The following is a 15,018-nucleotide window of genomic DNA, read 5'->3' on the forward strand; positions in this document are numbered from 1 at the left end:
ATGACGTCAGAGGGTAATAGTGCGGCACAGGGTGATAACCGGAAATATTGCCCTTGCGTGTTTACTATAATATATTATGTGTTATAGAAGTGAAGAAAAGTTACGTAAACTATCTTTTGTATCTATATTTTGGTACGTTTGTACACGATGGTACCTAGTAAGTATTTCACATAAAACAGGTTCTTGGGCGTGGTTACTGTGGCATTATCAAAATATCTTATAAATTATATTCGACATTCGACAGTTACGACTTTTGTACACGATTGACTATCATAGTTGTATCCCTTATTCCCACAATAGAGGAAGTGGGGCGTGGCTGGATCACAATCCCACGTCTTTGCGATCACCGTCTGTCCAGCAATCACATCGTCCTCTCCAGTGTGATCACCTCTGAAGTAAATACACTTTTAAGTTATTGCCATATCCGTAACATGAAAATGTTCATATTCATTTTTCAATATTATTATTATTATCATTATTATTATTACTATTATTATTATTATTATTATTATTATTATTATTATTATTATTATTATTATTACTATTATTATTATTATTATTATTACTATCATTATTATTATTATTATTATTATTAATTTTACGAATTTCTACTGCACTGGTATACAACCGATTTTGTTTTTGATGAAAATGGACAAGGTGCTCTAAATGGTAACATGATAGGTCAATCGGAACTCCTCGGCCATTTTTATCCAAAACAACCTCGGATGTATGCCGGAACATCATCAGAGGTAGTTCGTAAAAATTAAAGTATAACATTAATTAAATGTAGGGTTGAAGCTTGTATTAAATGATCTAAGTTCAAATTTATTTCCAGTGATGTGTATTATTGCAACATAATTAAGATTCCCAAGTATTAAGTCATAAAGTTTAACTGCTTAATTGAATTACTACGCGAACTTTTTGCAGCGGACTTAAAGACAATTTAGACATTGTAAACTCATATACAACCGATGATATTTTCGATAAAAATGGCCGAGGAGTTCCGAATGATAATAGGTAAGAATTGCACAGCAGCTTAGTCTATTACTAATTAAATTATACATACATTTGTCAATTTATAAGACATTTACTATACACCTAGCCGTTTGTTTTCGAAGTAGGTTTCAGTAAGGTTAAGGTAGTTCGCGTAGAGTTTTGTTTTCGCAAGTAGTATACATAACCAGCATAATGTTCAATGAATGATAAACATAGCAATTTTTGTATTCATTCCAAAAGCGTTAACTTGTTTAATTACTTCAAGCGAAAAACATACTCGATAGCGCCACCACTGCTCGACAGCGCCACCACTTAGGCAACAGCGCCACCACTTTTATAAATATGTGGATTTTATTCTTTTTAAGAAGTGCTTATTAGTTTTGTTGTGTTCCGGCTTAGGTACTATACATAACAGGTATGTTTGCATGCGTGAGAATGTTTTTACGGGGTGTGTAAGCACAGAAATGTACTTGCTATGCAATCATATCTCAAAATATGCACAAGTCTGATTCGGGAGAAAAGCTCCTGGCACCACAGTTTGCACAATATTGAAACGAAATAGTAACCAGCCTACAGTAGAAGTGTTCTTACACGGTACCACATTCTCCGATTTTCGAATATGTCCATTAAATAAAATTTTCAAAAAAAAATATAAATCATACTCACGTTTGTTCATGTAAACATAGGGCACAGCTCCGCCACGGAAGTGTCGACAGCTCTTTTTCTTTGCACCACCGTAAAGTGGTGGAGCTGGCGTTTAGAGGCCGTGTAGTTATTATTATCAAATTAGACGAACCCTTCACATAATTGGTGCTTTGAAATTGTTGTTTTAAAAATTAAATAAAACAACTCGTTTAATCCGGTTTTTTTTGCTAGTCATCACTTACCTCCATGCGCTATTAACAGTTTTGCAGACGACATCTTCCTCGTCGTTGCCAAATCCGTCTGAGCAAACGCGACCCCATGTGCCATTGTAGCGGACCCAGACAGCATACCATTGATCTACTTGCACATTAGCCTGGACGAAACTTGGGTCATCGCCTAGTGCAAAGTACATCCCTGTGGCTGTTAAATAAAAAGACAAAAGTGAATAACATTAGTATTGTCTATTGAGTAAACCTGACCTCCATTTCAGATGAACCACATGGCGATAGTACTTAGACGAGACTTCAAATAGTGGTCGTTCTTTTTATAGACGTACGGCGAGGAAAACATCATTATTTTAATAAAAATGACACAAATGGAGAGACAAAGTAAAAAGATCACCAAGCCGGACAAGTGGGTTTCCACCGTGCACTCTGGTTTCCCCCCAAAACACAAGACCACACTCTCGCGTAATTGTGCAAACGAGCATGATAAATATATTCTTGTAAAATACCTTTTTTAAACAAAACAAAGTAAAATACAGCGATAGTTATTTTTGCTTTTCGGGTGCCAATGCCGTGTAAGCACTCGGGACGGACTTTGCATAATTCCGAGTTTCAGTACAAACCAGCATGAACACAAACAAAAGACACATGATTTTACAACTCATTTTCAGTGTGTGTATACCACGTGCTAAATTACGTCATACTAAGTCTGATTTTGGCTACATTTTGCTGAAGACCTAAAACAAAGATAACTTTTATATTTCTTATGATTTTGTTTCATTTAAAATTGTGAAGAAAAATTGAAGTTATCTTTGTTTAAAGTCTTCATTTTAAGCAAACGGTTACCTTTCGATTTAGCATTTATGACGTAATTAATCACGTGGCTGTCGTTATAAGCTAATGGGCCGACTGTTCAGAAATTTTTGATGAGGTTCTCACAAATTAAAAAATAAACACGTTTAGCTGAAAGGGCTGTCCCAAATCTTGTTACAAAACACGGCATATAACAATTTGAAAGCAGCAAACAACGATATCGTTAACACCGTTGTTGACTTAACAAACTTCTGAACAATCGGCCCAGTGAAAGGTCATGGGATACTTTGGATAAAATGTATGCTGAGGACATTTTCGAATAATTGCCCATATTCGCACTATACCACTGTTATAACAGGCTTGTTAGTATTAGTGGTCACGACTTCTGTTGATAATGAGCTTGCACCCCTGTGAATTTTATAAGGCATACAAAAATGCTTGTGTCCACTAACCCGACCGACCCTTTTTTCCTGCTGATTCTACACTTTTTCTCCCGTAGTGGGGACTTCTTTGTCGTAATTTCTCATAACAATGTGCACTTTTCTAGTGAACATGTTAAAATTTGACCATTTGATATATAAAACTATCTATACAAATGATATACTGAGTCTCTGATATTTTTCGGTTTGGTACAGAATCCCGAGGCTAAAAAGTAGAGAAAAAAATCCTACCTAGCCACCCTATTTTTTTTGGAGATAGAAGTGGAAACAAAGACTTGTTTTACCTTGCTAACAAAAGTCTAGACAAAAAGCCGACTTTCAAACCTGTTACGTCATCTGTATAACACGTAATTCCGAGTTTTGTGTCACTTGGACCGCAGCTTTCGGTTGATGCACACAGAATCACCGCTTCTTCCGAGCCAGAACAATCAGGGTCCTTTAGTCTTGTACGATTCTCATTGTTGACTGGGGTCTTGTCATAATAATCTACATGAAAAGCACCGCCGAATCTGAAACGGTGAATATATCGAATTATCTCATTTGAAAATGTGTGCATACTGTAGCTTTATAAAAGGTCCGCCTACTGCCACTCATCCGATACACACTCCTGGCGTCAGATTTAGCCTTGACAATATGTCAGCCAATGAGCTAGTATTCTAAAACAATTAAATGACCTGAAGTAATATTTAAATGGTAAAGAATGGCTCGTTCGCTAACCTCACGCCGCCCATTCTTAATCATTACGATTTTACCTCATGTCATCTAACGTTTACTTCTACGACTGCATACTTACTGATATAATGCTGGATTTATCTCCTTGCAGACGACCGACGTTTCCCGCCAATCCCATCTATCGTCATAGCAAACGACGTTCCACTTTCCGCCTTTGAACACCTCAAGGAAACCACTGTTGGAATATTCGCCATCAACCAGTCTTACCCCTGAAAGTAGATGAGGCCACAACTAATTTTTCGGCCCAATTTACTTAAACTACTTAATATTAAAGCTGCACTCTCACAGAATGAACATTTTGACATTTTTTTTTGTCTTATGACAGACCATTTAATGCGAAATACCTGTAAAACAGTAATATAAGACTGCTTACAAAAATAAGATCGCAGATTTTTATATTTAAGTTAAAAAATGATGCTTTAAGCATTTTTCTTAAACCGTTAGTAACGCCTTAAGCCATAAAACATTCATTTGACCGTGGAGTCCCGAATGGCACCCCTCACCCCACTTGTATTCTACATGAAACTCATACCGTGTCGTTCGTTTAATTTCATTAGGCGGTGTGAATAACCTATTGGGAATACCTAATGAGTTTGGCTTGATTTTAATTAAAAATAACTATGGAAAATATTATCAAAATATGAGCACGAGAAAATCAAGCATTTGTACGCAGTAAAGATCGGGATCGTTGCCGGCTTCTAAACGTGCCATCGATAAGGCTTTCCTGATCCGTACCGCAAACAGACGACAACCATTATTCATCAGCCATATTCCATTGAATATGTCATACTGTCAAATTGAATGTTGAATGATTATCTAAAAATCTAATTTAATCATACAAATCTTTAAGCTTGAATAATTTATGTGTAAACTCAATGGATATAAATTAAATGGATTGGACTATTCCACCATGTCATATTACTTATTAAGACTAATGATCTTTGTTGCCCCATAAATATAAGCAATAACAACTGGCGCTTTCATGGATAATACATGGTTAAGCTTCAAGCTAAACTATTGAAAAATCACCGTCATGTTCTGGAACAGTTCTTCTATAAGTGATATACATTATTCACCGCCTTTTTAGACTAGTAGGTTAATTGATCTATAGTTCAAGTTAATGGTTCGAACCACGGCAACAAACAATACGTCGTTTAGTGTTGTTGTTTTTTTCAATTGTCAAACATCTTTGCAAACATGTTCTAAGTATATCATGTCACCAATGTTTTATTCAAAACAGCTGTCAACGGATGCCATCATTCAAAACCACATTGAACGAAGTTTAAAAAATAGTTTTGCATATTTTTTGTGTGTTTTTTGTTCTGTTTTTTAATTATTTTTTTCTTTTTTTCTTTCGTTGAAATCATGGATTCGGCGTTTAAATGGATATAATATAAAGCGCTTTATTATTGAGCTATCTTTAATGACTGTAAAATATACCCAATCACTTTTTTTATTACTTAGAAAGTAGAACTACAATATATAGCAAATGTTTACGTATAAGTGTTACTTTGTTTGATCTGTATATATTTTATACTTACAGTTTGTATAAATTAAATGTCAATGGGAAAAAATAAAATAAAAAAAGTTTAAAAATACATACAAAGAACTCATTTGAACGCACCTATGTCTTTCTCAACATGTTATACCATGGGTGCCGCCATTATAATTGTAGAATCTGCAAACTAATTCTTACATCATATATGCATACGTCATATAACCTACGTTATATATACTACATGACTTGACAAGAACCTTTCGGACTCCTCGGCCATTTTCCATCGAAAACAACCTTAGTGTATGCCGGTACATCAGTAAAAGTAGTTCTTAAATATGTGAATAATAGTATTAATTTATTGTAGTTTTTTTAAACTGTTTGTTGAATTTCTAAGCTTAAACTTATTGCCAATGAAGTGAATGATTGCATAAATAATTAAGATTCCCAAAAGTGAACTCATTAAGTTAACTGCTAAATTAAAATTACTACGCGATCTTCTTGCAGGGTCGTTAAAATGTAAAGATTTCTGACATTGTAAACCGTCCATATACAGCCGCGGTTGTTTTCGATGGAAAATGCCGAGGAGTTCCGAATGAACAAGATCAAGAGCACCAGCAAGCGAATGCCAGCGGTCATCTGTTTCTTTTGCCAGTAAATCACGAGACAAAACACGACACTCATCGATTTCACAGTTATGGGCCCCCTAAGGAACGCCCTCTCTAACGTTTAATCCTGGAACCGCCCATGATAACGAAAGCCAGCTTGATCAAGGTTGTAACAAACCTTTTGATTGTTGCAAAACAAAGAAAGAAAAAGAAAAAAATATATATGCTAAATTACAATTCAAACGATTAAGTTACCGTAGCATTCAATATTATAGTTCCATGTGCCAATACCATCAGCTTCATACACGCAAACAGCTTCCATGGACGTCGTATCTGGGTGCTGTCTCAGTCCTGAGCCACAAGTGTACAGAGCGATCGTTTCTCCAGGGACATGATTATACGTAGCACCGGGCACATCTGGCGGAGAGTCAGCGCAATCTAAAGGAAACATTGACGTTGTATATAGGGTCACATATATATGTACGTGCAATTGTCTCATGAGTATAAATATTATTGTTCTGTTCTAAGTTCATGTTGCTGTTGTTCCACAAACGCAACTACTCGGCGCACGGCAATCTCCGGTATACTCCGGTAAATAGCCGAGCAAGATCTGATTATGTCACAATTACAGAACTAGCTTAACATACCAAGGGGAAGGACGTAATTTCGTTTCATGCAAACATTTAAAAGTGAGAAAAATGTTTCTTGGCAAACAAAATGGCGGATTTAGAATGAAAAGTACCGATTCTGGTACCAACTTTTGCCTGGTAAGTGGACTTTTTCTTTAAATTTGAAAAATGTATGCGTCCATTTGTGGCGAAAAACATATTCTTCGATCGACATCTATCATAACTTTAAAGATAAAAAAATTATTAAACAGATTGTGGCTTAGGAGGCAATGTTTACAAATAAACGTGTTCATTTTATTCACATTTTTTTCGTATTTTCTCGGCAAATATGGCATATCTGTGTATGTTGTAACTGTGCTTACATGTGTATCTTTCTTTTTTCCAAACTTCATGGTCATTACTCGACTGTACATGTTTCCACGCCGATTTTTTGTACCTTAACCCCCTATTATGTTTATTGCAAGCACATTACCCACATTTTGGAGGAAATGCAAACAAACTTCTGCACAATTGTTCAGCCATGAGAGGATACGTTTTTAGGTCTGAGAATCGCTAATGATCACGAGTCTTTCAGTTTGGTATTTGATGTATATTTTAATTTATCAACGACTTTTTCACTTCAGGAACGGACTTGAACTTCACCATGGCACGATTTAGAAGGCGAACGAAAAACATCACAGATAATCACACAAGATCGCATGTGGTATTAAACGTCTTTTTATAACACACTTACTTTTTCTGATGCTTAACCAAAACAACATTTATTGCCTTTTAGTTTTAAGTATTTATTGTTCCCTTTATAGTTCCGCTAACCGCCGTAGATATTTCTATACTCTCATTCAATAATAAATGAGAGTATTAAACTTAAACTGACAACAAGGTTTAGTGTACATACTATAGCAGGTGATGGTCGGAGTACTACTTGGACTAAAGGTGCCGTCAGTATTACACGTCAACGTCTCACTTGTGAGAGAAGCATCCGTCGGAAAGTAGCCTTCAGAACAGGTGTACGTAACGGAACCGTCGGCGTTGGTTGTTATGACGGTGTTAACCACTGGGGCGGTTAAACCACAATCTGTAACCAGTAAACACTTAAAGTATTTCATTTATTTATTCGTTTATTTATTTATTTATTTATTTATTTATTTATTTATTTATTTATTTATTTATTTATTTATTTATTTATTTATTTATTTATATATTTATTTATTTTTTTATTTATTTTTGTATATTTTTTTTTCTTTTGGGGTGGGGGTGGGGGGGGTGGAACCCTGGCCACGCGTTTGCAAATGGACTATCATTTCAACGAATTGGAGCATATTAGATGTGGAATGTGAATGTACCCTGTACACAATTATGTGTTTTTTCGACATCATTTTCACACGGTTTCGAGGTCTTTTATCTGCAGATAAAAATGTTAATAGACAGAAATACAGTCGAACCCCGTTGGCTCGGATTCGCTTGGCTTGAACTCTTCTTAGGTTCAAACTGGATGCTGGTCCAGAGGAGTTTGAGCCAACGGAGCTCGACTGGTTGTCAGGATTATATGGACAATTGAATGAAATATGCATGGACCGAAATGACAGCTGATTTTGTCACTGACATTGGATACCGTTGAGGCAGTTTTAAGATTATGACCAATCAAAGTGTGAGGAAAGAGTGTGTTATGGCCATGACCTTTGACTCTATGACTTAAAAACCCATGGGAGTCATTAGCTGGTTACCAAAATGTCAAGTTTGAGGGCCTTGGAGTGCAGGCATTGTCAAGTTATCACACTGACAAGCTTTTTCCGTTCAAGGTCACTGTGACCTTGAACTTTGACCCGGTGACCCCTAAAATCATAAGGGGTCATCTTCTGGTCAGGCCAAACTTCCATGTCAAGTTTTATGATCATAGATTCAGGCATTGTTGAGATACCACTGGGAGTAGATTTGTTAACTTTTTTGCGTTAAAGGTTATTGTTACCATAACCTTTGGCCCAATCACCCCTAAAGTCATTAGGGGTTATTTACTGGTCAGGTCAAACCTAAATATCAAGTTTGAGGCCCATAGGTCCAAGTATTTTCGAGTTTGCTTTCAAGGTCACTGTGACCTTGACTTTCGACCCCTAAAATCAATAGGGGTCAGTCATTTTCTGGTCAGGCCAAACCTAGAAGTCAAGTTTCAAGGCCATGTGTGTATGCATTGTTGAGTTATCATTCGAACAACCTTTTATCAATAGGGGACATCTACAGGTCAGTCCCAACTTTCAAGTCAAGTTTGAGGGCCATGGGTGCAGGCATTGTCGCATTATCACTCGGACCACCTCTAACCATTCAAGGTCACTGTGACCTTGACCTTAGGGACGATGACCCCCCAAAACAATAGTGTCAGGCCCATCTGCCATATCAAGTTTGATGACGTTAGGTTTAGGCATTGTTGAGTTATCACTCGGACGAGCTTTAAAAAAATTACCATAAAAGGTCACTGCGACCTTTACCTTTGACCCGATGAGCCCTAAAATCAAAAGGTGTCATCTACTGATCAGGCCGAATGTTCATATCAAGTTTGATGACCATAGGTCCTGGAATTGTCGAGTTTGCTTTCAAGGTCACTGTTACCTTGACCTTTGACCCCTTAAATCAAGAGGGGTCATCTACTGGTCAGGCCCAACTTAAAGTCAAATTTAAGGACCATGGATGCAGGCTTTGTTGAGTTATCACTCGGACAACCTTTTATCATTCAAGATCACTGTGACCTTGACCTTTGGCCCAATGACCGCGAAAATCAATAGGGATCATCTACTGGTCAGGCCAAACCTCCAAGTCAAGTTTGAGGTCCAGTGGTGCAGGCATTGCTGCGTTATCACTCGGACAACTGTCTACCATAAAAAGTCACTGTGACCTTTACCTTTCACCAAATGAACTCTAATATCAATAGGGGTCATCTAATGGTCAGACCCAACCTTCATGTAAAGTTTGATGACCATACGTTCCAGAGATTGTTAAGTTATCACTCGGACAAGCTTTGGTCTATCGACGGACCGACCGACCGACCGACATGTGCAAAGCAATATTCCTCTCTGCTTCGAAGGGGGGCAAAAATATTTGACTGTCAACAGAGGTGACGGGTTCGAGACAAAGCTTCTTTCCTATTGAATTGATAACTCGTTATTCCGGAAATATTGTAATTTACCGGTTGCGCGTGTCCTTGACACAGGTACCAATTACAGATTACTTCTAATCAGGGTAGCTCATAAATTGCCTCTAAGAGACCCGAAAGGCATTTTTATCGAGGACTAACAATACAAGTAGATATATTGGCGTCACCAAAACCATTCAGGTTGTTGTGAAAACGCACACACGCCCGCACGTACGCAAACACGCAAGGTGGGTGTGGTGGATGTTGTTGTGGCGGTGATGGTGGTGATGGTGATGGTGGTTACGGTGGTGATTGGGTTGCTGCTGTTTTTGCTGCTGCTGCTGTTGCTGCTACTGCTGTTGATGCTTCTGCTGCTGCTGCTGCTGATGCTGCTGCTGATAATGATAAACGTGACCGGCACGGGCAGGCCAAACACAAATGGAAGAAATAAATGGTGAATGGCCATATTATTAACTTGCACATTGAACTCCATCCTGATTTAGGAATATTAGACCAAGGCATTTTATAACTGAAAAAGCATTATTCACAAACTTAATTAAAATATGACAAATAGAAGTAAGTTTAAACTCACTGTAGCAGTTAAGATCGGGCGCGCTTGGACTCCATTCCTTCATATCGCCAACATTCTGGCACGTGAGGGTCACTGACAAGGAAGCTGGCAGGAAGTAGGCTGCGCACGTGTATGTAAGCGTTCCATCCTCGTTTATCGTGTAAACGGTGTTTGCCTCTGTCGGTGGGGGCCCACATACTTATCAAAAAAATCATAGCAAGGTAAGCGTTATTTGTTTAGTTTGTAATACAGAAATACGAACACTTTCCATCATAGCCAGGAAAGCGTTATTTGTTTAGTTTGTAATAGAGAAATACGAACACTTTTCAAAGCTAAAAGCTAAAGCCCCTCCCATGAACGTTGTATTCGTAAAGGGTTAGTGGTAGAAAAGGTCAGTGTCCGCCTCTTCCTAGTGAGGTTTAAGCCAAACATGTCACCGGTACCTGATGCTATCCAGGAAACGCACACGAGGATGATTGGTGTCAAATTTGATTGCATACCCATACATAATACTGCACGGCTAAAATCAGGGCCTGTATTTATTTCAACCAAAACGCTCATACTTGAAATTACATGTAGTCGAAGTTGACTAAAATGTACTTAAATGCGAAACTAAGGTTTGACGCCGACACTGACACCGATGCCAGGGTTAGTAGTATAGCTCTCCTTATTCTTCGAATTGTCGAACTAAAAATGATAGTTATCTATTAATAAGGCGAATTTTGAACATAATTGTTTTTAACATCTGCCTGTCATAGAAAGACACATGGAACGTCTGAATTACAAATGTTTATTCAACACATTCACTTAAAAGGTCGTGCGTTCGAGCTTTTCGGTATTTTGAAAAAGTTTCTAGCGTTATCTACTCAGACAACGAACTCAACATTCGGAACTCCTTTGCCATTTACCATCGAGAAAAACTCGGAGGTGTATGCCGGTACATAAGTGGAAGTAGTTCGTAAAATTTTAAATATTAGTATTGGTTAATTGAAGTGTTTTAGCATGTACTATGTATTACAGAATTTAAACTGATTGCCTTTTAATTGCATTATCGCTTAAATAATTAAGATTCCCAAGAGTGAAGTCATTAAGTTTAGTTGCTAAAGTGAAATTACTACGCGATCTACTTGCAGCGTAGTTAAATGTAAATATTTCTGATATTGTAAACTATTTACATCAGAGGTTGTTTTCGATGGTTAATGGTGGAGGAGTTCCGAATGCGATCTCAAGAGTGATCCATAATAATAACTCTCCTCACAAACAAACTTATCTATATAAGTATACTTAAACATCCACCTACCTGCGACGCACATGTTCTCCGTTGAATCATACGCCGTGCCATCTGCGCATGCGCATGTTCCACTAGCGCACTGGGCGTTGATTGGTTCACACACCGTATCGTCTTGGCATTGGAAGTTCAGAATAGCTGGAAGAAATATGACAACTTTAAAGGCGCACAATATAGTTCGATGGAAACATATTCATTTTTCTAATATTTAATGCATAACCATGTTCAATTCATTTAGATTTAATGGTATAATACAAAACAAAAAAACAAATGATTAAGGTACAGATAATAAAATATTAGCCTTTATATTTTTGATAATATTCATCCGTAGCTTAACCCTTAAGCTGCTGATGGCGATTTTAAAGGCTTTGCAAACAGCTTGGAACCAGACCAGACGCCGAGTAATCGGCGCCTGGTCAGGTTCCAAGCTGTTTGCCACTCAGTCAATATATCCCCAAAGTTTTAAGTAAATTGAAAGAAATTTAAAATAAACCAGACAACATTTTTGAGCAGACGACAATTTACCCAGCATGCAAAGGGTTAATCATATGCATTTTTTGTTTTGATCATTCAAGTAAAACGAGTTAAACATGCTAATACATTAAACTATTTTTTGCATCAACCTTCTGTGCTTAAGAGGCAGAACTGTGGTCTAATGGTAAGACACTTGACGGGTAAACCAGGAGTCTCAGGTTAGACCCAACCCCGCCATGACAATATCAAAACTCATAGTCTTCCGAGAAAAGGTAGCTCTAACGAGAGTAACTTTAATTTATTTAACATGTATCGTGTATAATACATGTATATCTTGAATTTGCTTTGTTTGACAGTATTACGGGATTTCGGCCGCGACAGTTACATGTATTTATGGTATGTACTGGTTTATACTCGTGCATTTTCATTCACGCCGTGGCCATTTTCCGGTCAAATAGTGTGTCATTCTGCATTTAAGGTTATATTAAAAGTGTTTCTGGTTAATGCTATTAGTCATTAATAATAAAAAAAATATCGTATTTAGTAAAAAGAAAAAAAAAACACCTTTGAACGATGCATTAACTGACAGATATATGCACAAAAAATACCGTCATCCGAAAAAATCATGAAGTTGTATTACAAAATTTATAGCCATAAAACTAACATCTCAAGCCATTAATAATTATGTTTCGCGTACATTTGCATTTTGTAACCACGGCGCTCCACCGCAGATCGTTGCCACACGTTGCCGTCCCTCCACCTGTTTCCCAGACATTGCAACTGAGACTGTTAACAGAGCCGGGAGTCCGGGGACCGTTTAGCCACTCCGGAAGAGGACACGAAGGCTCTGTAAAAACACACATGTTTCGATCGTTTATTTATTTCGCACGATGAATAAGTATATAAAATAAAGCACCATTCAATTGTAACCACGGCCCCACAGGTCCGGGTGATAGTGGGGGAAATGGGTTGTCTTTTTACCTTCCAGGTGGTCCCGCAGTGCCGAGTGAATGCGGTGGTTTTGTTTTCGTGCCGAAAATAGCGGGGAATGGGCCTTACCTAGGATGTCAGCGGGGGCATTCGGCGGAGATTTTACCTGCAGTTTGTCCACGCAAGTCGGAGATTTTACCTGGAATTGGCTGGACCGAAAGTCTAAGTCTCCGCTATTTCCCGGACCGCCCCCCCCCCCCGGAGCCGTTGTTACAGTTGACTGGTGCATAAAAACAAGAACAACAACAACAGCAACAACCTTTACATCTTATATCGCCCGTTACAGAGATCTATTTGCAAAGACCAAAATCACATCAAGCATTATGAAGAATAATTTTAATTTCAATGTTTTTTACATGTATATGTTTTATAATGATGAAAATACATGGCTATATAATTTGTACGAGCCTACGTTTATACAAGACGTCGAATTACAATTGTGCACGTGCACGTGTCACCATTACACGCTTAATACTTATTTAATGTTTGTTTTTTATCCCCAGCCTTACAGAGACTGAGTCCGGTAATCTATGATTTAATTTATCTGGTCGTTTTGGCCCCTAACTTGTGTCTAAAAACAAAGTTTTTTCTTGAATATGTGACTCCTTACATTGCCCCAACCTTGTGTTCTTGTGGATGACGTAGAACGCAAAAAATCAACACAAAACATGGATTACGTAGAATTCAAATAAATTACACAAACGTGGATGACAAAGAACGCAAAAATCGACACAAACGCGGATGACGTAGAACGCAAAAAAATTGTCACATGCACGTACAAGTAGCGTTTCTCTTCCCTTAATCAAGTTTCCCTTTTTTGTTTTATTTCAGAATCGAAGCAAAAGTTACGGGATAAACATGTGACCTGATATCGGATATACGGGGTAAAGGAAACCATATTCGGGTTAAAGCGACCCTGTAATGTATTTATCACGTCGACAACCTGTTTATCGTTGATCAATTTATGAGAAATGTTTCATTTTATTCATCGAAATCGGAAATTTTTGGTCCGATATAATTTAATGACCCAATATGGAAAACTATGGCGTCATCTATGGTGCAGTAACCAATCCTTGACAAAATGACACTACGTCATTCAGGCGTGCTATTATATTTTACCTGATACTTTAAGGCAAGTGTACGAGCAGCCATCCGCGTTCCCGCTCGCGAGGAGTCCCGGTACACACACTTCGTATTCGCCACAGGGACGGCCGTAACAGTCCGGTTCCAACTGAAAATAGTAAGTTGTAAAGCAACGTTATTTCGAGCAATCGTTCGTATGAAACAATGGTAAGAATACTTCATTGTTAACACTAGGGCAGCCGTAGCAGTCCCGGGTCCTTTTGAATTCGTAAAATATAAAGCTACGTTAGATTGAGCACTCGTTTTTATTTCTTCCAGCGTGGAGCAATGGTACAAATAGTTGGTGGCCGCCACATGGGCGACCATACACTATGAAAATAAGCTTAGTGCTACGTTATATCGAGCAGGCGTTCATGTTTTTTCTGTTCGCGTGGAGCAATGGTAAGCATACGTAGTTAGTTGTTACCACAAGGGCGGCCGTAACACTCTGGGGTCCAATTGAATTCGTAAAATGTAACGCTACGTTAGATAAAGCACTCGTTTTTATCCTTTCCAGCATAGAGCATTGGTACAAATAGTTAGTGGCCACCACAAGGGCGACCGTAACACTCCGTTGCAGACTTAAAGAAAGTGTATTGCTACGTTATATCGATTAGTCGTTCGTGTTACAGTCAGCACGTAAACTTCATAGTCACTACATGGACGACCGTAAAAATCCGGGTACAATAGAATAAAGAAGGGTGCTATACGACAACCCTCTTACTTCACGATTATCATTTTCCTTTAGCCATGTTTTAGTCAATAATATAATATCATTACACATGAACAGATCACGGTATTCTTGAGAGTTTTATTCATTAAATGAATTTCCTAATAATCCCTCACAGTTTAGTTAACACACACGCAAAA

At 37.9% G+C, this 15,018-nt stretch overlaps 1 protein-coding gene across 1 annotated transcript; it reads right to left on the reverse strand.

The window, feature by feature from the left end:
• Window positions 1–224: 224 nt before the first annotated feature.
• LOC128213993 (deleted in malignant brain tumors 1 protein-like) lies at window positions 225–11,587 on the reverse strand. The gene is made up of 8 exons (XM_052920150.1): window positions 11,575–11,587; window positions 10,296–10,472; window positions 7,478–7,657; window positions 6,209–6,391; window positions 3,912–4,059; window positions 3,443–3,627; window positions 1,884–2,061; window positions 225–390 (listed from the first exon to the last, which is right to left on the reverse strand). Exons 1-8 carry the CDS (start codon window positions 11,585–11,587, stop codon window positions 225–227), a joined length of 1,230 nt encoding a protein of 409 aa, XP_052776110.1.
• Window positions 11,588–15,018: the final 3,431 nt, after the last annotated feature.

This window comes from Mya arenaria, chromosome 2 (genome assembly GCF_026914265.1).
Source record: "Mya arenaria isolate MELC-2E11 chromosome 2, ASM2691426v1".
NCBI classification, from domain to species: Eukaryota; Metazoa; Mollusca; class Bivalvia; order Myida; family Myidae; genus Mya; species Mya arenaria.

Bases quoted from the DNA above. Each gene is read 5' to 3' on its own strand.
- LOC128213993 (XM_052920150.1), bottom strand. The intron at 2,062-3,442 runs GTTTGAAAGTCG...TTTATTTAACAG, and splicing joins TTATACAGATGACGTAACAG to CCACAGGGATGTACTTTGCA. The intron at 391-1,883 runs GTAAGTGATGAC...TATTTACTTCAG, and splicing joins ACTGTTAATAGCGCATGGAG to AGGTGATCACACTGGAGAGG.